At 39.6% G+C, this 20713-nt stretch overlaps 1 protein-coding gene across 3 annotated transcripts in view; it reads left to right on the top strand.

Moving 5' to 3' along the window:
* Nucleotides 1–1001: 1001 nt before the first annotated feature.
* The window catches only part of LOC109911309 (leucine-rich single-pass membrane protein 1-like), a 25266-nt gene continuing 5554 nt past the window's right edge, over nt 1002–20713 (top strand). Inside the window, exons 1-5 of one of the 3 annotated variants that reach the window (XM_048607461.1) lie at nt 4371–4773; nt 4927–5052; nt 10991–11018; nt 15370–15502; nt 17845–17907. In XM_048607461.1, coding sequence (XP_048463418.1) covers nt 15370–15502; nt 17845–17907 — 196 coding nt within the window. In that variant the 5' untranslated portion in view covers nt 4371–4773; nt 4927–5052; nt 10991–11018. Of the gene's footprint in view, nt 1787–4370; nt 4774–4926; nt 5053–7543; nt 11019–15369; nt 15503–17844; nt 17908–20713 lie in introns of those variants that run through there. The other 2 variants (XM_048607462.1, XM_048607460.1) reach the window with 2 other exon arrangements.

Genomic DNA, 20713 nt, shown 5'->3' with positions numbered 1-20713 from the left:
TTACATACTAGTTCAAATGTTGCAAGCCAGGACTAGCTCTTTAGTTTGAGCATGCATGGACCTCCTATGGCTGATGGAGGTAAATCAGCATGCTGGTTTGCATACAGGGACCTGGTGGTTTTGGACAGGGTGGGGAGGAGAGTTGACTTCTTGCTTCAGAACTGCCAGAGGAGACCATAGCATCAGACCCTGCCAGGCTGGTCTGAGTTACCTCCTGGATCAGCATCATATTCAGTCTAGAGGAACATCCAGCAGTGCAAAAGATAGTTAATGATCTGTGCTGTGCGAGGGTAAGTGCAACCATCTTCTCTCTGCTACCTCCCACTTCTATTCTGATTCTACTACTGCACCCACCTCCCATTGAAGCTCTAGATCAACCCTTCATATGCAGCATCTTCCCTCCCTTATTTTCACTTCCCCGTTCCAGTCGACTGCATTTCCTACTCACTGATTTGGTACACAACCTTTGCCCACGTACCCGGAGTCTAGAAGCTGTGCTAACATATTCCTGACTTTTCTCATTCCAGGAGATAATAGCCCATACTAGGACAGCTGGCCAAGTTGATTTGAGTCGGCTGACATGGCATGTTCATCCCTACTAGGAGACCATCTTTAGTGGGAGAAGATGGAGACTGCTCATGTCATGCTGAGCCTCCATGTCCCAGCAACCAAACAAGATTCACTAATGTCATGCATTGTTCTGTCATTCCCCCCACTTAAGTTTTTAATGTGCTCCACCTTCTTCCTGTGGTGCAACTCACGGTCTTCCACAGGCACCAGCAGAACCCACATAACTTCTGCTCTGAAAAATCAGCCCCTCATCCCTCCTGCTGGTACTCTTTTTCTGTGAGGAAGAAACCACGCTTTTCTGGAGAAAGTATTGGCAGAGTTTTCCAGTGCATCCTGCACCAGCTAAGTTGCTAATACTTCAGTAGCACTTCAGCTAGACAAGAGTATAATCTAGTGAGCTGATGTCTCAGCTGACTGAGGAAGAAATACAGTCAGGCTCTGGAGAACAGACTCTACTTCTCCCCAGGCAGGAGAGACCTCCATGGTGTCAGCCATTAATAACATTACTCCTCTGTTGCTGCAAATGTATAGTTTGCTAAACACAGCAAAGAGGATTAAAGGTTAAGAGCCCTCCAATGCTATCACAACTGTGACTCAAATGTGTCTGGATATCTTGACAGCTTGGTGGCTGCTTATGGGGAACCAGATTCAACATGGCTTATTTGTTGTTGGAGATGGACGCAGATCTCCAGTTCTTTGCTGTACCTATTGATAGTCTGTCCCAATGGCAAGAACACAAGGGACCTTGACCTACAGTTGGAGATGCAGCTGGCACGAATTTGGTGGAGGTACTACATACAGGTTCTCCCAGGGATCTCCTCTTAAACTCCAGCTAACCCCGTCCACTGTTTGCAATCTCTCAACCTTTGAAAGCTCAAGCTGTGAAGGGTGCGCCTGTCTGGCCGGGAGCCAGTTTAACCACTACCCAAGTTGCAGACTGCAGGGAGAAGGAAAGGAAACCAGCTGACAGTACATAGGTGAAACCTCAATGTAAATGGAATCTCACTTAAATATTTTCATTTTATATCACCTTTCTGATCAGCTGTCTTTTTAGCTGCAGTTACAAGAATGATTGATTTTTCTTTCTAAGCATCACCCAATGTTAGAAACCAAACTGAAGGAAAATTTGCTCCTTCTGTAATTCCATTGTAGCGTAACATCTTGTGTTTGAATGCAGGAGCATCAGCTGTTGTGAAACCCCTAACATTTGTTGACAGTAAGTACTGTTGCAGATCAAAAACGTAAAGAATAGATAAACCAAAAAGATGCATTTGGGAAGATATGGGCTGCTTGTTCTCCCAGCACCAACGTATTTACAGTCAATGAATGATTACTTCCAGCAGACTTGAATGAAGTAATCGAATTGTTTGGCTTCTTGTGCCTGCCGTTTGTGCTGCGTCATGAAGTGATGTTCTTCCTGATCAATTTCTTAATATTCAGCAAAAGAATGCTGCTGCTTTCCTAGTAGCTTATCCTCCATCACGTTTCCCACCTTGCCTGCTCCTGTTGGCTAAAGTGCAGCATGCAAGGATTATGCAGTGCACTGTCAATAGACAAATGTAAAATACTTCCTGACCTGTCCAAGCATAGGAACATCACGAGGCCTCATCAATCCACCCATGATGCCCCCAGTGCAAACAATGCAGCGTTTTATCTATGTTCAGCCTCACTAAAAGTTCTTATAAAGTCATCACTTGGGTTTGGTGAGGGTAGATTGAGAACTCAAAAATGAACATTGAATGGTCACGTCCCCAATTTTTGCTTTTTCACAGTGGTGTTGTTTTTAAACGGTGAGAGGAACAGGCAGGAAGCAAGAGTTCCAGTTCTTGTCATACATTCAGATGCCTTTTCAATGTTGTAATGTTGTAATTCTTCTAGGAGATCATAAATACACTACCCTTTGCGTGAAAAAATTGCCCCTCAGATCCTTTTTCAATTCCCCTCTCTCACCTTCAACCTCTGCCCACTAGTTTTGGACCCCATCACCCTCGGGAAGAAGCTTTGGCAATTCACCCAATCCATGCCTGTCGTGACATTTATAAACCTCTACACGGTTGTCCCTCAGCCTCTGATGCTCTAGGGGGAGAAAAAGCCCCAGTCTAATCAGTCTCTCCCTATAACTCAAACTTTCCAGTCCTGGCAACATCCTTGTAAATATTTCCTGCACCCTTACAAATTTAACAATATTATTTCTATAGAAGAGCTCCAGAGATTACAGATGGAGTTTACCTAATGTCTCTTCATATGACAGTTCTGCCATCCTGGGAACAAGTCTAATGAATCTTTGTTGTACTCTTTTTGACAATAATGTCCATCTTGGGGACCCAAAACATTAACTTGATTTCTCTCCACAGATACAGCCAGACCTGCTGAGATTTTCCAGCAATTTCTGTTTTTGTTTTGCTGTTCCTGTATTCCATTAGCCTCTCAAATAGTTTGCTGTGTTTGTATGTTAGCCTTCAGTGACTTCGCACATCTACAGTTTTCAACCTGTCACTATAATCAGCACATCTGTGCTTTCTACCAAAATCAATAAACTCTCATTTTCCACGTATTCCATCTGACCCGTTTTGCCAATCACCAAGCTTGTCCAAGTGCTGATCATCATGCCCCAACTAAACTAACAAAACAAACCACCTGCCTATATTCCATCTATTTCCCTCCCTATTTGTGTAACCATCTAGGTACCTCTTAAATGTCGCCAACGTGCCTGCTTCCATCATCTCTTCTGGCAGTGCATTTCAGGTTCCTACCACTCTCTGCATGGAAAGCTTCCCTCACACATCTGCCTTAAACTTTTTGTCCTCTCACCTTGAACCTTTGCCCCCTTGTAACTGAAACTTCAACCCTGGGGAAAAAGCCTCTGACTATCCACCCTATCCATGCCTGTCATAATTTTGTGGACCTCTATCAGGTCTCCTCTCAGCCACCATCTTTCCTGTGAAAACAATCCTAGTCTTTTTAACCTTTCCTCATAGCCTATGCCCTCGAGACCAGGCAACATCCTGGTGAACCTTGTCTGCACTTTCTCCAAAGCTTCCATATCCTTTTACTAGTGTGGCTACCAAAACTGCACACAATACTCCCAATGTGGTCTAAGAAGGGTTTTATGCAGATGCAACATGGTTTGTCAACTGTTGTATTCCAAGCATGCCATATGCCTTCTTAATCATTTGGTCACCTATCTTGCCGCTTTTAGGAACTGTGGACCTGCACGCCCAGATCTGTCTGTATGTTAATGTTCCTAAGGGTTCTGCCATTTACAGTATGGTTCACACATTAAATTTGATCCTCCAAAATGCATCACCTCGCATTTGTTTGGATTAAACACCATCTGCCATTTGCGCCCAGCTTGCCAATCTATCTATTTAGATTGTGAAAGGTTACAACAATCAGCAACCCCACCAATCTTGATGTCATCTGCAAATTTACTAATCAGACCACCCACACTTTCCTACAAGTAACAGAGGACCTCAGACTGATCCCTGTGGAACACTACTAATTAGCAGTCTCCATTCTGAAAAACACCCTTCCACCACTACCCTCTGTCTTCTATGACCAAGCCAGTTTTGTATCCATTTAGCTAGCCCACCCTGAATCCCATATGATTTTAGTTTTTGTACCAATATGCTATGTGGGACTTTATAAACTACATCCACAGCCCTTCTCTCATCAATTATCTTTGCCACAACTTCAAAAAAATTAATCAGGTTGGTGAGACACGACCTTCCCTGTACAAAATCATGCTGCCTGACACTAACTAGTCCATTTTCTTTCAAATGTGCATATATCTTGTCCCTCAGTATCTTTTCCAACAGCTTCCCCACCACTGAGATATCAAGTGCACTGGCCTATAATTTCCTGGATTATCCCTGCTTCCTTTCCTAAACAAGGGAGCAACGTTGGCTAATCTCCAGCCCTTTGTATCATCTGCAAATTTAGAAATATTCTATTTAGTCCCCACCTCCAAACTGTTGATCTATATTGTGAACAGCTGGAGCCCAAATACTGATCCTCGCAGCACCCAATAGTCTATATGTGCCAAGTTGAGAAAGAGTCCTTCACTCCTGCTGTTTTCTGTATGTTAGTCAATCTTTAATCCATGTCAGTACATTACTTCTGATACCACATGCTTGAACTTGCAAACCAGTCTCTGGGATGGACTGCGTGGATTTTCTGAAGCTTGCTTGGACCTGTAATTAGGTGACAACTACAGCCATTTTAGTCCACACTTTAAGAAACTATTTTAGTCATTGAAAGATCTGTCATATTTTTAAAAAAATCAAATGATGACAGTAAAACTTCAATAGCCCATGCCATAATATAACAAAAACTCCATTGCATCTATCTTTACAGAAAATCTTGTATCACATCAAATGTGAATAATGAATAAATATGGAACCATATACAACAACCCTTCCGGTCTCCAGTTTCGTTACAATTTTGGATGTAGTTTTGTGAAACAGTAATGGATTTGAGAAGGTATTGCACATAATTAGGCTTTATACAAATTGAATATCTCAATCCATTTGGTCATTCATTACCCCAGTTGCAGATACTTGCATACAATCCTGTGCATTTTGACAAGTTTTGAAGTGTAGTTTGAAATTGAGGGGAAAATTTGGTGCTTTTATTACAGTGGCAAATGGAAGCTAAATTAACTTGAATTCTTTGATACTTAGCTTATGTCGACATGTTATATTTTGCAAGCAGTTTATATAGAAATTTAACGTCATTTTTTGATTTAAAATTCTACATTTACTGAAATTGCACCAGATTTATGAAGAAAGAAATTAGTTTTAAATTATTCTTTAATAGCTATTAATTTGAGCATCTTTATAATATTTGCATAAAAAATATGCCATTTGGCTTAAAGTCTCTCCTGCTATTTAATCCAATCATCACATAGCCTAAACACATTTGATTTCTCACATTCAGGTTTCTGTCTCCAATGACTATTGAAAGTTTTAGTTACAGTTTTGCTTAAATAGTTCATGGTAGAGAATTTTAATCACTATTGATGTTTTCTTGTCTCTCTGAAAATTAAATGTTCAAAATAAACTTTCAAGATCATACTATAGATACCTTACTACAAGCCTTCAAAGTAAACCTTCCAGTGTAATGGGAAACACTGTCCTCACCAATCACTCTCCATAAACATAACCTTAATCCTATTTAATCTGTACCTTTATCCTATATTGTCTGAACTGCTGAATGGTTCAAGCATTTTCCATTATTGTGATGTGAGTAATTAACAGCTGAACACAGAGACATATCACATTTCCAGTGTTTTAAATAAAAATAACCCCCTCTTGCCACCACTTTGTCTTTCCCATCCAGCAATATTCCTCTCCTCTACCTGGCTGAATTTGTTTTCTCACTGAGCAATTTCTCCTTTAATTCATCTCACTTCTGCCAAATCAAAGGAGTGGCTATGGGTACCTGCATAGGTCCCAGTTATGCCTGCCTCTTTATGGGGTGTATAGAACGATCCCTGTTCCAGTCTCACACCAGCCCACTCCCACAACTCTTTTCTCGGTACATGGACAACTGCTTTGGTGCTGCTCGTGCTCCTGCCAGGATCTTGAAAACTTCATTTATTTTGCCTCCAATTTTCAACCTTTATATCTTTCACTTTGTCCATGTCCCACACTTCCCTCCCTTTCCTTGACCTCTCTATCTCCATTTTGGGGAATAACCTGTCCACTGCCATCCACAACAAAGCCACTGACTCCCATAGCTACCTTCACTACAGTTCTTCACACCCAACATCCTGCAAGGACTCCATTCCCATTCTCCTAGTTCTGACCACAGTAGGTAGGAAACCACTGTCATGGAAGTAACAAGCCTTGTCAGCAGCACTGTTTTGAAAAGTGGCATCATCCAAACAGATGCAACGTAGTTGAAGGAATCTCGGTACGATCCTTAATTACAGAATAGAGAAATGAAGAAAAAAAAAGTACTATTACAGCTGTACAGAGTATAACCATAAGTCCAAAAATCGAGAAGCAATGTTAAAAAGGCAAACATCACAATCTCTCCGCAGCAGACCAATGCAGGGGGCTTCCACATGGTCTGCCACTGGCTGCCACCATGCTCCGCACTGGGCCGCTGGGCTCTGGTCACTGGCATCCTCGCTCTGGGTCACTGGCATACTGTCTCTGGGCCCCTGGTCGCCAGTCTCCTTGTTTCAGCTGCTGACATCTCTGCAGACTGCTGACCCCATTTCGGAGGCCTTGTAATGGCATCTTATCAAAGGTTTTTAAAGTTTCATGTTGTATCCTTTTTTTATTCATGTTTCTCAAGTCAGTCAAATGGGGCCTGCTTTATAGAAATTTACTCACTTATTTAACTGTTTTCTCAAAGCGTCTGTTAATTTTGTGCTATATAAATAGATTTGAGCTGTTGATAAATCAACATGGCATAATCTATATCACTTGAATACTTAACTGCAAATCCCACCTGAGCAAAAACCATAGTTTTGTAAAAGTTTGAGTGGAATGAAAGACTAGACTCAAACAGTTTTAAATGGCTTATATGCAATTCTTATTGTGTGCATCTGGTATTCATTCCTAAAGGCCATCTGCAACTTTCAACCACACATGCACTAGAAAATTTCTTTGTTCACAACATCTAAATATAGCTTTAGCAGGCCTTGCATCCCTCCAGTTTTTCAGTTGCAGTTGGAAATGTAGTTTTTTTTCATAGAATCCCTACAGTGTGGAAACAGGCCCTTCAGCTCAACAAGTCCACACCAACCCTCAGAGCATCCCACCCAGACTCATCCCCCTATAACCCACCTAATCTACACATCCTTGGACACTACGGGCAATTTAGCATGGCTAATCCATCTAGCCTGCGCATCTTTGGACTGTGGGAGGAAACTGGAACACCCAGGGGAAACCCACGGAGACTCAAGAAGAACGTGCAAACTCCACACAGACAGTTGCCCGAGGCTGGAATCAAACCCGGGTCCCTGGTGCTGTGAGGCAGTGGTGCTAACCACTGAGCCACCGTGCCACCCCAGTGGTGATAAGTTTTTAGCTGCTCTGTTAGAGCTTAAATCCTTTTCTTGATAACTGCTGGAAAATTTTCAATGCTAAGTTTAGATGTCAATGAGTGCTGTCTTGCAGTAGAAGAATACTGGAAACACTCAAGCAGCATCTGTGGGGATAGAAACTGGTCAAATATAAAACAGACTGGAAATAGTGGAAGTGGAGTTATTTTGACACAATCACTTGAATGTAATATGCTTAGAATTACATGAGAGCAATAGACCATCTGCATCACTACTATAAGATGCAACCAAACTGCATTCCTTTGAATATTTTAAGTGGAATCTCTTCAATGTTGCAAAGCATAATCAATAGTAGGACTAAAACCTGATGCAAAGTGATTTGGACCCTGCCATCAGCTGCTTTTCTCTCAAGTCTTAAATGTGTATTGCCTGTCAACTGCAGTTTATCCCATAAGTTTGAGTGATACTTCAGTCATATTCTGACCCAATCACAGTACTTAAATAAAACTTTTTGTACATAGCTGTGATGATCATAAACAATTCACTCTCAACGTTCTAAGCATATCAACAGCCTTCAACTGGTTGACAGCACCATCCTCCTCCAACACCTCTCCTCCATTGACCAGAGGTGTATGATGGCTTATTTGCTTCCATCCTTTGCTGTTCAGTCATATGCAGAGAATTACCTGTAATGGCCTCTCTCCATACCTGCACAGTTACATCTGGAAAGCTCTTGAGGGTCTCTTTTTAGCCTCTTTCTTGTCTACATGCTAGCCCTCAAGGTGGTCACCCACAAACACATCAGGAATGAAATATATTCTGCTGACACTTGGTTCCTTCACCACCTCTTGACCACTTCTTGATTTGCAAAACTGCTTGTCTATCATGTAGTATTGCACAAGCAGAAATTTTCTCCGAGTATCAATACCCTTTACAAACTCTATTCCCCGTCCCTCATCCTCTCCCTCCTCCTGGCAACTGTCTGAAGCGGAGCCAGATCGATTTGCAAATTTGTTTGAGATGAGCTGTTGACCACATAACTGAGGCATTGCATCTGTACTGTTGCTCATCTCTGATCCTGCCTCATCTGCTATTGAAACCTGCAGGTTTGATATCTCTAGGCTTTACTATTCCATTACTGTCCATTCAAGTTGTCAAATTTAGTGTAAATTCCTAACTCTGAACCATGTTACAACCAGATGAGGGGAAATCAGCTCCATTCTTTCTAACCTGAGTAGCTGGTGTCATTTGCCTTGTCGTTGTTTTCCCTTTAAAAATGAACTGCTGCGACTTTCATCCCACTGTGTAACTTCCAGAAAGGTTTGATTCAAACCAGATGAAAAAAAGCTGGATTCCAGTGTCTTGTTCCAGTGGTAATTTCAACTCAGACTGATGCTTCTTTACTAATGATTTCATGAGCTTGGCTCAACCTGGCCAACAGATCATTGCAGCTATTTAGGTCCATGTTTATCTTGTTTAAAAATCACTTTAGTCCATGAAGATATAGGACATTACAATCAGAGCATGTTAGTTGAGTATGGATCAACAATGCTTGCTGTTGTCATAATACCCATGAAACATTTGATGTTATATCCAATTTTATATTTGTTTTTCTTTCTACCTACAAGGATCCATCTATTTAACCAGGGATCTGGCACTGATGAACTTTTTGTTGTGGACCTGTTCAACAAATGTCTGTCAGAACACCATCTGAAATGCTGGAGATTGTTTCCCAGGCCAAAGTTATCTCCTGAGGATTTGAGTACTTTCAAGAAAACCTTTTCAATAGTGGCCAAGAATCCCCCATCCTAATGGAAAAATTACCCATATGGTGTTATGCTTAGTTTTGGGAACCAGACCACCCCAAATTTCAAATTTAGGTGACTAAGTAAATTGTTCAGGAAATCTGTCATTGGGTGGACACGATGACTGCTCAACACACCATCTGCCCAGCGCAAAATTGAAAGTTATGTAATTGCTGTTGAAGCCTAAGTCCTTGGAGGTCAGGTAAAGATGTGGCATTCGTCTAACAGAGCAGGATCATCAAGTAATTACCCAGCAGGCTGGGCAGAGTGAGTTGAGGAGACCATTGTTGGTTGCAACAAGACCAAGACTTGGATTTATTGTAGAAAAGGGTTCAATTATTTCACAAGAGCAGCTATGGTGATTACAGCTCCTGACCTCTCCTGTCTTTTAACACATCCCTGTCCCTTCCCACCAATTATAATAATTTGCTCTCCTCCTTTCAACCCAAAAAGAAAACACTGCAACACCATTTTCCTGTTCTAAGTATACTCACTTTCTTCACTAATACTAAAAACAATCTCACCCCGCACCCTGATGTTTGTACCACATTCACCTGCTGACAGTGCTGCTCCCTAGTTTCACATTCCAGACAGGTGTCCTTACTTAACCATCTTTTAAAGGTTCTAAGTATAAAGGTGATGACAAATGGAGCAAGAAGGGACTGCAAGCCTCAGACTGTGAAAATTGGAACTGAAGTGTCTTTGGCTGGCTTGATTTAGATACAAATTTCTGTTACTTACATTTATATTTCTCACAAACTACTTGCGATTGCTCATATGTTGTTTGCAGGATACCCAAGTTCAGGGTACAGCATGTTGTATGTTTTAGAACCTGTTCACTTTGACTGCTCATTGACCTACACAAGGAACCTTTTAGTCACCCGGATATCTTGATGATATTGCACATTTTTTCTCAAATCAAATTGAGTTATTCTAAAGAGCTTGCTGACTTTTTTTTTTTGCAAATCCATTGTAGCACAGTTTTGACTATTTTTGTAAAATAAAAATGATTAATTTCAGTTTGCTGATTGCTAGGACTAGTTTGTTTGACTCTGCTTAAACACATTTTCAATCATTAGCCTGCCGTGCAACTATATCCGACCCAGGGGAGATCTCTGTTATTTCAGGTTAAAGATCCACTGTGCATTCCTTCACAAGCAAGAAACCAAATTAAAAGACCAACGTTTCCTTCTTGTAAGAATGCAATTCATAGTTTCCCTGCAGCTGTGACCATACATATAAGCAGAGATTCTACTGTCACATCTTGAAATTTCATTTTTATGTAGAATCCAAAGTTCAACTTAAAAACTTTTTAATGAGAAATTATACAGAGCTGTATGTTGCAAAAATGACTCTCCGTGGATATTCCCATGTTGGTTCAATATTTTAAAATTTAGAAACCCGAGTACTTGATGTGGGAACATCTATATTTAGATTGTTGAGTGTGGTTTGCTGGAATTGCACAGCTGATCTGCAGCAGTTCTGTTTCAGTAAAGAGAATTTCAAACAGTATGCTGTTTATGTTAAAATATTACATCAATTTTGTAGTTTTCCTGGCGAACTCTAATTGCCCATTGATTTGATTTATGCTTCACAGAATTCCACTAGATTCCTAAGGAAGCCTGGTAAGTAGAATTTATTTTTGGAGAGAGTGGTGCAAGTAGTGACTGCTATAATTAAGTCGCTGAGTTTTTAACGTTATATCAAATGGAGACTAGACAGCAACCTGAGACTTCTATTCATTAATTTTCAATTTAATAACAAATATCTCTAAAAGTGAATTAGTGAAATAAAAGTTTGAAATGTGCAGAAGTCCTGACACGCACAGATTTGGACAGTGATTCTGTAAACTTTTGTTAAATGTGAACAGTATAATGTATTTGTTTTAATATAAGATGTTGTTATCGATTTACCCAATCATGAGTCTCCAAAAGACTCCATACATGTATATTTACTGTTTTCCTTGAAAACTCCAACCAGATAACATTGCAGCTTTACGTAATTATAAAGTTAGACTTACATTATTGATTAATTAAAACTTTCACTGGTGTGAGATTTGCACTCTCAAATTATCTAGATCCACAATGGAACAGCAATAATCAAATGGGAAAAGGAGCTGTCAGCTAAGCTCAAATTATAGCAGAATACAAACAGTGGAGCTTCTAATGCTTAATTGGAAATGCTGGAATGAAGATAATTTCCTCAAGACATGTAAAATGGGGATAGTAAAACAAACAATTTTATATAATTGTTTGATCCGATCTGGCAATGATAGCAGGCTGGCAGTTAGTGTGGATGGGGAGGGGGCAAGTAAGTGCCATTGTGCTTTGCCCATGCTTATTGACCTGGCTCTCTGCCCACCACAATTTTACCAGCAGCTGGGAGTTGTCAGGCGGCCTGCCAACCTATGAGCCATTTGAGGTCCCTTAAATATTACTTACAGGGTGCACCACACTGGTAGGCTTTTAGCTGTGCAGGTTGGTGATTAATAGTTGGCAGGGGATGAGGGGAGCCAATGGGCCTATCAGACAGCCCAAACTAAAGGCTTGCCCTCATGTTTGGAGTCTTTCCGCCAACCTGTTTGTCCCAGGCCCCTCACTGTATTTGCTGGAGCCTACCAACCTTGCCCAGGCAAAAAGCTCCAGACTTACCTTCAGCATTGGCTTCAGCACAACAATGCCTTTGTGCAATATATTTTCAAGCCAGAGTGGTGAATGACTTGGAGGGGATCTTGCAGGTTCCCATGTATCTGCTGCCATTGCCCTTCAGATGGAAGTGGTCATGGGTTTGGAGGGTGTTGTCTGAGGATTTTTGATGGATTTCTGCAGTGCATCTTGTAAATAGTACACACTGCTGCTACTGAGTGTCGGTGGTGGAGGGAGTGGATGCTTGTGGATGTGGTGCCAAACAAACCGGCTGCTTTGTCCTGGATGGTGTCAAGCTGCTTGAGTTTTGTTGCAGCTGTGCCCATCCACGCAAGTGGGGATAATTCCATCACACTCCTGACTTGTTGATGGTGAACAAGCTTTGGGAAGTCAGGAGATGTGTTACTCATCGCAGTATTCCTAGCCTCTGACCTGCTCTTGTGGCCCTGTGTTTATGTGGTGAATCTAGTTGGAGTCTGGTCAATAGTAACTCCCAGGATGTTGACAGTGGGGGAATTTAGTGATGGTAACACCTTTGAATGTCAAGGGATTGTGGTTTGATTGTCTCTTTTGGAAATGGTTATTGCCTGGCAGTTGTGCGGCGCGAATGTCACTTGTCACTTGTCAGCCCAATCCTGGATGTTGTCCAGATCTTGTTGCATTTGAACATGGACTGCTTCTGTATCTGAGGAGTTGCAAATGGTGCTGAACATGACAATCATCAGTGAATATCCCCGCTCTGACATTGTGGTGGAGGGAAGGTCATTGATGAAGCAGCTGAGATGGTTGGGCCAAGGACACTACACTGGAGGAACTCCTGCAGAGATGTCTGGGAGCTGAGATGACTGGCCTCCAACAATAACAACTGTTTTCCTATGTGCCAGATATGACTCCAATCAGTTTGCCCCCTGATTTCTATTGATTCCAGTTTTGGTAGGACTCCTTCATGCAACGCTCAGTCAAATGTGGCCTTGATGTCAAGGGCTGTCACTCTCTCACCTCACCACTGGAATTCAGCTCTTTTGTCTATGTTTGAACCAAGGCTGTAATGAGGTCAGGAGCTGAGTGGCCCTGGCGGAACCCAAACTGGGCATCACTGAGCAGGTGCTGCTTGATAGCACAGCTGATGGCACCTTCCATTGACCCCTTCCATCATTTTCCTGATGACTGATAGTTGATTTAATGGGGCGGTAATTGGTCAGGTTTAATTAGTCCTGCTTGATGGTCAGTTAGCCATTAAATGGCTGGTGTTGAGTTTATTAGCCAAAAGTCCACAATGTAATGTCTAGCCAGGAGTTCAGGTGAAGCAGCGTGAAAAGGGCTGGAATATTAAAACCACAGGATTTGGGATAGGCAAAATATATGATTCTCTCATCCATTTCTGAATTTTTTTTTCTAGTAGCTAGCTTAGTAGCAATGAGATTGGTCCCTTGCAGACATCTGCTTTTTTTAAAAAAACCTTGATTTATTTTTCAATTTTATAATAACCTTTTTGTTAAAATTATTAGCTTTCACAAAGAAGAGCTGTCATGTTTTCATGAAATTATCACCCCTTTAGGGAAGGGACTAAATTCAGTAACCACTTCAGAAAGCCAAGAGCTTTACACTTCAATATTATTTTTGTGCCACTGTCAAAGTAGTGAGCTTTGATATTTTCAGGGATCTTGTAAGGGAATAAGGGAATGGTAACAGGTTGGTAATTACTGGCCAGACATCTGCACTCACGTTCCAGAGACATTAATTCAAATCCTATACTTAGCAGCTGGGGAATTCAAAAAATTGATTAGTTAATAAATCTGTAATACAAAAATTACTTGTCACTTTTAAAATTCATTTGGTTCACTAATACCCTTTAGGGAAGGAGATCTGCCATTCTGATCTGGCCTGGATTAGCTTGGCTTACTTATGATTCCAGACCCTGAGACTTAGCTTCCAAGTGTAATATTTGATACAAGAAGATAGTTGTATCAAACCTACAGCACATTGAACTGCACTAGTTCATTGCTGCATTCTTGAGGGTTTTTTTGGGATGGGCAGTAAATGCCAGAGGTGTTCTCCTTCTCAAGAATGATTTAGAAAAAAAACTGACAGTGAAATATACTGATTTGAGCATTGCAACAAGGAATTTAGCATTAATTGATGCCAACACATGTCATAATATATAAATGAATTGTAAACGAAGCAAGGGAAACTCTGCAGGTAGCATCAAGAAGGTGTTATAGAAATATGAATGTTAAGAAATGGTAATCGCATTAAATGGATCCTTTAAAAAAATCTTGATCAAGTAACTTTAGCTTAAATCTATTGTCAGATGTTGGCTAAGCCTATGTTCTGAAGAATCTCAAAGAATGGGATACCAGAACTAATCACCTGTTCCCTAGGATGTCTTAGAAAATTGATCCATGGTTTTAAGAATGAATGACCCTTGATTTCCTGACAAACTGTATGCAGCCAAGAGCAAACTTCACAAAGACTGTTAAGTAGGAAATTGCAAGCCTGCTCAGTCCAACTTTCTACTAATTTCATTTAAACATTCAGAAATCAAAGCTGCAAACCTGCAGTTCCTAGACGTTTGGTCATATATACCTGAATGTAAAATCAGCCCTAATTTAAATGTCAGAGCTGCAGGTAAGATAGAAACCCAAAGTTTTTAATAGGCGATATGGAGTTCACATTAGCATGGAATAGAGGAGAAGTTATAAAATTAAGGTATCTGCGATCACAGAACTATTAAAAAAAAAAATTTCATCACACAACAATATAATGGTTTGAAGGTTTTGTCTTTCCACATATTTTCTTAATCTTCTAGTATAGCTATAGTGAACATGCGCTAAAACTTTCATTTATGTGCAAATCTATAGAATGCTAGTACTAGCTTTTCCTGGCTTTAATATCTTTTGAGAGATCCTGAATGGAGCTCGCCTTTGAGAATTGTGCAGCCTTACAAATTAGTGGATCAGGGTTGAAAAATATGAATGCAAATGAGGGGTTTAATGCAAAGACTTGACTATATTTGAATAGGCCTGGGCTACATTTAATGAAAATATTGTCTACCTTGATTTCCTTTCTCTTTTATTTATTTTTGATGGAATATTGAATGTATCATTTTATTGGGAATTAAACTTTTTAAATCTCCATTTGGTGCTTCTACATTACAATTCAAGATTATTAATCTGTTTATATAGATATTATCCATAGCTTTAATCTTTTAGAGATCTGGATACCAAAATAGTCTGAAAATAACCTGCTTGTGAATTTGTATCCTTTGTATCATGGGTAAGCTATTGCAGATTTATAATTTAGTGTGCTACATAATGTTCTTTTTTGTTAGATGAAAATGCAGAACAGTATCAAGGATTTAACACTTTTTGACTTGGATGGTGAAAGCAAACTCTATGTGGTTGATTCGATAAATAATTTGCACCGGGCAAATACCTGTGAAGATCCCTGTGACCCAACTTCAAGTACGTATTACTGCAAAATCACATTTTAATAATATTTTCCATTGATTGAGGAACACTCACACTTCTGAGTCAGATTGTTGTCACTTCCAATTGCAATCCAGAACTTGAGTTTAAAATTCAGTCTGACACTCCAGTGCAGTACTGAAGGAGTGCTGAGATATTGGAAGTGCTGCCTATCAGAAAATGGTAAGCAAAGGCCCAGTTACCCTTTTAAGTGGATGTAGGATTTCATGTGGCATTTTCCTAAGAAAAGCAGGAAAGTTCTCCCCAGTTTCCTTTCAATCAAAATCATTTAACAGATTATCTAGTTGTGTATCAAACCGCTTTTTATTGAACCTTGGAGTGCATTAACTAAATTGGCAGTCAAATACTTTTGGATTTTATATTCACAAAAGGTGCTATCTAAAAGCAAGTCTTTTTTGATCATGTTTGGAATTCTTACAATATTATGTAATCTATTTTCAGGCCTTCACCTCGAATCTGTAGAGCAAATTATACCTAATTATAATGTTAATTAATTGACATTAAAAATGCTTTGATTGATCCCTATTCAATTCGTTGAACTCAATCAAGGCAGTTGTAAGGTTACAAAAACTGGTCTCAGCATCTCTTGACTAGAAAGCAAATGAAATAGGACACAATTCCCAGCTCACCTAGGAAGTGTGCATATGAAGATATGAAGTGAAGCTAAGATCACAGTGATTTCGAATTGTAGAATCACTACAGTGTGAAAAAAGCCATTCAGCCTATCAAGTCTTCATTGCTCTCTCCCATGCAGACCTGACCCAAACCCTATCTCCGTAACCCTCCGTTTACCATGGCTAATATAGCTAATGTACATATCCCTGGACTCTACATGGCAATTTAACATGGCCAATCCATCTAACCTGCATATCTTTGAACTGTGGGGAGGAAGCAAAAGCACCTGGAGGAAATCCACAAGGACACGGGGGAATGTGCAAACTTCACACAGACAATTGCCCAAGAATGGATTTAAACCTGGGTCCCTGGTGCTGTGAGGCAGCACTGCAAACCACAGAGCCACCATGCTGTCCAATATAGTTAACATTAAATTCTTTTCTTTATTTATGCATGGGGTGTGGACATCACCAGCAAGGCCAGCATCTAATCCCTATCCCTAAATGCCCTTAAACAGACTGGCTTGCTAGGTCATTTCAGGGGGCCATTAAGATTCAACTATATTGCTGTGGGTCTGGAGGCACATGTGGGTCAGACCAGGTGAGGATGGCAGATTTTCCTTCTCTAAAGGACATGAGGAAACCAGATGGATTTTTACAATATTGAAATTGATTTCCTGTTTACCATTAGATTAAATTTACTTACCATTGACTTAACCATCTGCTGTTCTGGGATTCAAACCCATGTCCCCAGAACATTAGCCGGGGGTCTCTGGATTACTAGTCCTTATGTCACTGCCTCCCCCTGTTGTTTGGGTTTATGTAAATGGTGGCTATGTAGGCATGGAACTGAGGACTGCCGATACTTATGCAATCATGTAACAATAAGATTTGCTAAGTTTAGGAAAGAGGCAGAAAAAGGTATAAATATAAGCATGATCCTGCAAGTTAAATAGCCATCTCATGTTAATCTTGATTGAATTAATGAAATAGTGGCATTGTCCTGTAAATGAAAAAGCAACCATTTTGTTTAGTATGTGGTTTACTCTGTACATATATTTAAAGAAAAGAATTATCTTTCTGTCCTAGAACCTGATGTTATCCTTCACAGAACTACTATCGTTTCCCACACAAACACAGGAAATATTTATAAACAGATGCTGCTACCACTTCCCCTAATCTACTTACTACTCAATATCCTCGGTGGCACTGCAACTATTACCCTAAAGAATCTGTAACTTGCTTACAAGTGCTTTGATTTTCTCTCTGAAGATACTTTCAATGATGCCATTATGTTCCAGGGGCTTTCATTTCACGGTGATGGGCTTATCACTTAGTATCATTATCTGACAAATAAATAAAGCCCATTTTTAAAAATCTCAGCTAGTGCAACTCTACAATTTCTAACATCTTTCTTTGGCGCCGCCAACTATCATATAACATGTCACCTTTTACAATTGTCCTTGTATCATGTATATTAAAAAACACTGCCACATAGGAACTAAGAATGTATAAGACGTTAATTTACCCAACATTTGTGATGCACAAAGCACATCAAGGGAGAACAAAATTGAACTCATTAGCATATTCCTTCCACTGAGTCTTCATGCAATGGTTTGCTGGAAAATATTGAAGTGGTCCAGTAGAGTTGTAATTTAAACATGCAGATATGTGTCAAGTTATTGCTTTTTAAATCTTTCCTAGATTCAGTAGAATGTGAACGTGTTGCTGACGAAACTGAAGCACCCACAAAAGAATTGTTGAAAGGTAACGAGAAGAAGGAGCCAGAAGTTGGTATGAGGCTCAGAAATTCCAAATGGGCAGAGACAAATTTAAAAATGCTGCTATTTCTGTATATTGGTTATAGATGTGTTGTTGATCCAGAAGGGGTGAAATAATTTCCTAAACATTTAATTAAATACATTACTCTAACATAAAAGTGAATATATGCTATCAGAATAGCCCTCAGTGGTGTATCACTAACAGTATAATTCCTCAAACAAAATGATCTTAATGGTATCATGCAAGAAGCTAAAGCCATTCGGTATAGTCATGAAATAGAGTAAGAATGTTCACTTTATTGTACATCTGCCATTTAAAATAATACACTTGTGGGTTGTACTGTAGATTACTGGTAATATATGGTGTGTGTACTGTTTATTAGCTATGAGGACCGAGAATATTTTTTGAACGCTTTATATGTAGCACTTATCCTCTCTATTTACTTATACTTATTGCTGGACAATGTTGAAAGAACACAAGATCAAATAATGCATTTTCCATTATGTACTCAGCCCTGAAGCAGTCCTCAAACAAGTATTTGACAAACTGGGAGTAATGCAGACCTGTTTTTGAAATTCCCAACAGCATACCTAATCCTTCAATTTAAGAGCTTCATTGTCTAGCTGTAATAGTGAAACATTTATCAAACCACCACACCTTTTAAATATTTATTGTAAAGCTTATAGTCATTTTAAATGTGGCTGAAAATAATAGACTAACAAATAACCAAAGTTTATTTGTACATAAAAATATTAAAAAAATCAATTCCAAGTAAAGCTAACAATACATTTAAAGTACAAATGAAAAATAAACTAATAATAAATATGGTAAAGTACCATAATAGTCTATCATATTGTGCATGGTGTATTAACTCAGGTATCAGTTCTCTGATGGTAAATGTAATGTATTGGACTGATTTTACAGAAGGGGAAACTGAACAACTTAAGCACATATTGGATATGCATTGCCATGACTTTCAGACCATTGAAAGGTTGCAAAATGCCAGACATGCAGATTGATGTTGGCTTCTTGCAGGTAAGAGCCCCTGTTAGCAGCCCAAAATCACTGGGTCAAAATCCTGGCATACCCTTCCAAACAGCATTGTGGGTGTTTCTATACCCAAGGACTGCAGCAGTTTAAGAAGGCAGCTCACTGTCACCTTCTCCAGGGCAGTTAGTAATGGACAGTAAATGTTGTCTTAGTCAGTAACACCGACACCCTATGAACGAATAATAATAAGAAAAATCCCAATGTTTTAATCCCTTTTATTTGCTTGCAATTCTTCCCTCACAAAATATTTCATTCTTCTGCTTTCCTTCATCATTTGAAACAAAAATCCCCTCAGAGGTAATCCTTCTTCACCTGGGATATGCCAGTGCCATCCCCCGGTGTCCCCCTTTTCTGCACTGGCTTCTTTCAAGGTTGAGAAGAGCAGAATTCAGGATCTTAAAATATTGAAATGGGTTATTTTATAACATAATTATAATTTCAATTTTAATTAATTTCAATTATAACATTGAAAAGCAATAATGGCTGAACCCAAGGTAGAAAAATACCTTTCTCTCTCAAACTGCTATTATCTGTGTTAAATCTGATTATCTGTTTGAAAAAGAACTGGACAAATATTAGGTTAAGAAATGCATTGGAAGTTTAAAGGATACGTGTGTACACAGACGATTAAATATTCAAAAAAATGTAAAGCTTTCAGTTTTACAGAAAACATGGGAATATCAACTGTTTTGAAGCAACCAGGCACAAGTTGAATGATTCAGGTTGCATTTAGAATCTTAAAATTCGTAGAAATTTTAAGAACAAAAAACATCTGTTCAGGTTATCATATTTGTGCTGGTTGATAAGTAGCTATCCAGCTGAATCCCATCTTTCTGTACTTGGCTCATAGCTCTGCGTGTTATGGCTCTTTAAGTAGATGGTCTGACTACTTTTTAAATGTGGTCAGAGTCTCTGGCTCTATGACTCTTTCAGACACTGAATTTGAGATCCAACCATCTTCTGGGTGAAAACATTTTCTTAATTTTCCCTCGTATCCTTCTACCACTTGCGTTAAATCTGTGCTCCCTGCTTTTTAACCCTTCAGCTTAAGGTAAATGGATCATCTCTATTTGCCCTATCTGGGCTCCTCATAAGTTTATACACTCCAAGTACTCAACCATTATCTCCCCATTCCAGGGAAAATAACCCCAGCCTACTCAAAATTTCCACATAGCTGAAATGTTCCAATTTTGGGAACATTGTCAAAAACCTCCTCTGTACCTTCTCCCATTCAATCACATGTTTCTTGGATTGTGTGGGCAGAACTATATACTTTACTAATGTTGTGGTTTGGGAAGTGTTGTTTACAATTCTAGCCTAACCACACTACTCTATTTTATCAGATGAGGTAGAGAAAATAAGACATGCCAAGTGTCATCTTAAGCACCTTATCTTGCAAGGATTTGTGGGCATCCACTCCAATGCCTTTTGTTCCTCCACACTACTCAATACATTTATTAAGGATCGCATTGCCTTGCTTCACTGCACAAAATGTATTAGCTCACATTTCTCCAGTTTGAATTCCATTTTACCACTTTCTGCCTGCCCAAACCTTTCACATCTTCCTGTAATCTAAAGATTTCCTCCCCATAACTAACCAAATGGCCAAATTTAGTATAATCTACACAACTTCTTTCTTATGATTTTTGGATTTGATTCTGAATTATTAACATAGAATGTACACACTGAAAGCAAAGGACTAAGTGCTGAGGAACAAAAACAAAGTTACTGGAAAAGCTCA

This window comes from Rhincodon typus, chromosome 18 (genome assembly GCF_021869965.1).
Source record: "Rhincodon typus isolate 14 chromosome 18, sRhiTyp1.1, whole genome shotgun sequence".
Taxonomy (NCBI): Eukaryota; Metazoa; Chordata; class Chondrichthyes; order Orectolobiformes; family Rhincodontidae; genus Rhincodon; species Rhincodon typus.
Note: the sequence above shows the minus strand (reverse complement) of the source record. Positions and strands in the feature narration are given on the sequence as shown.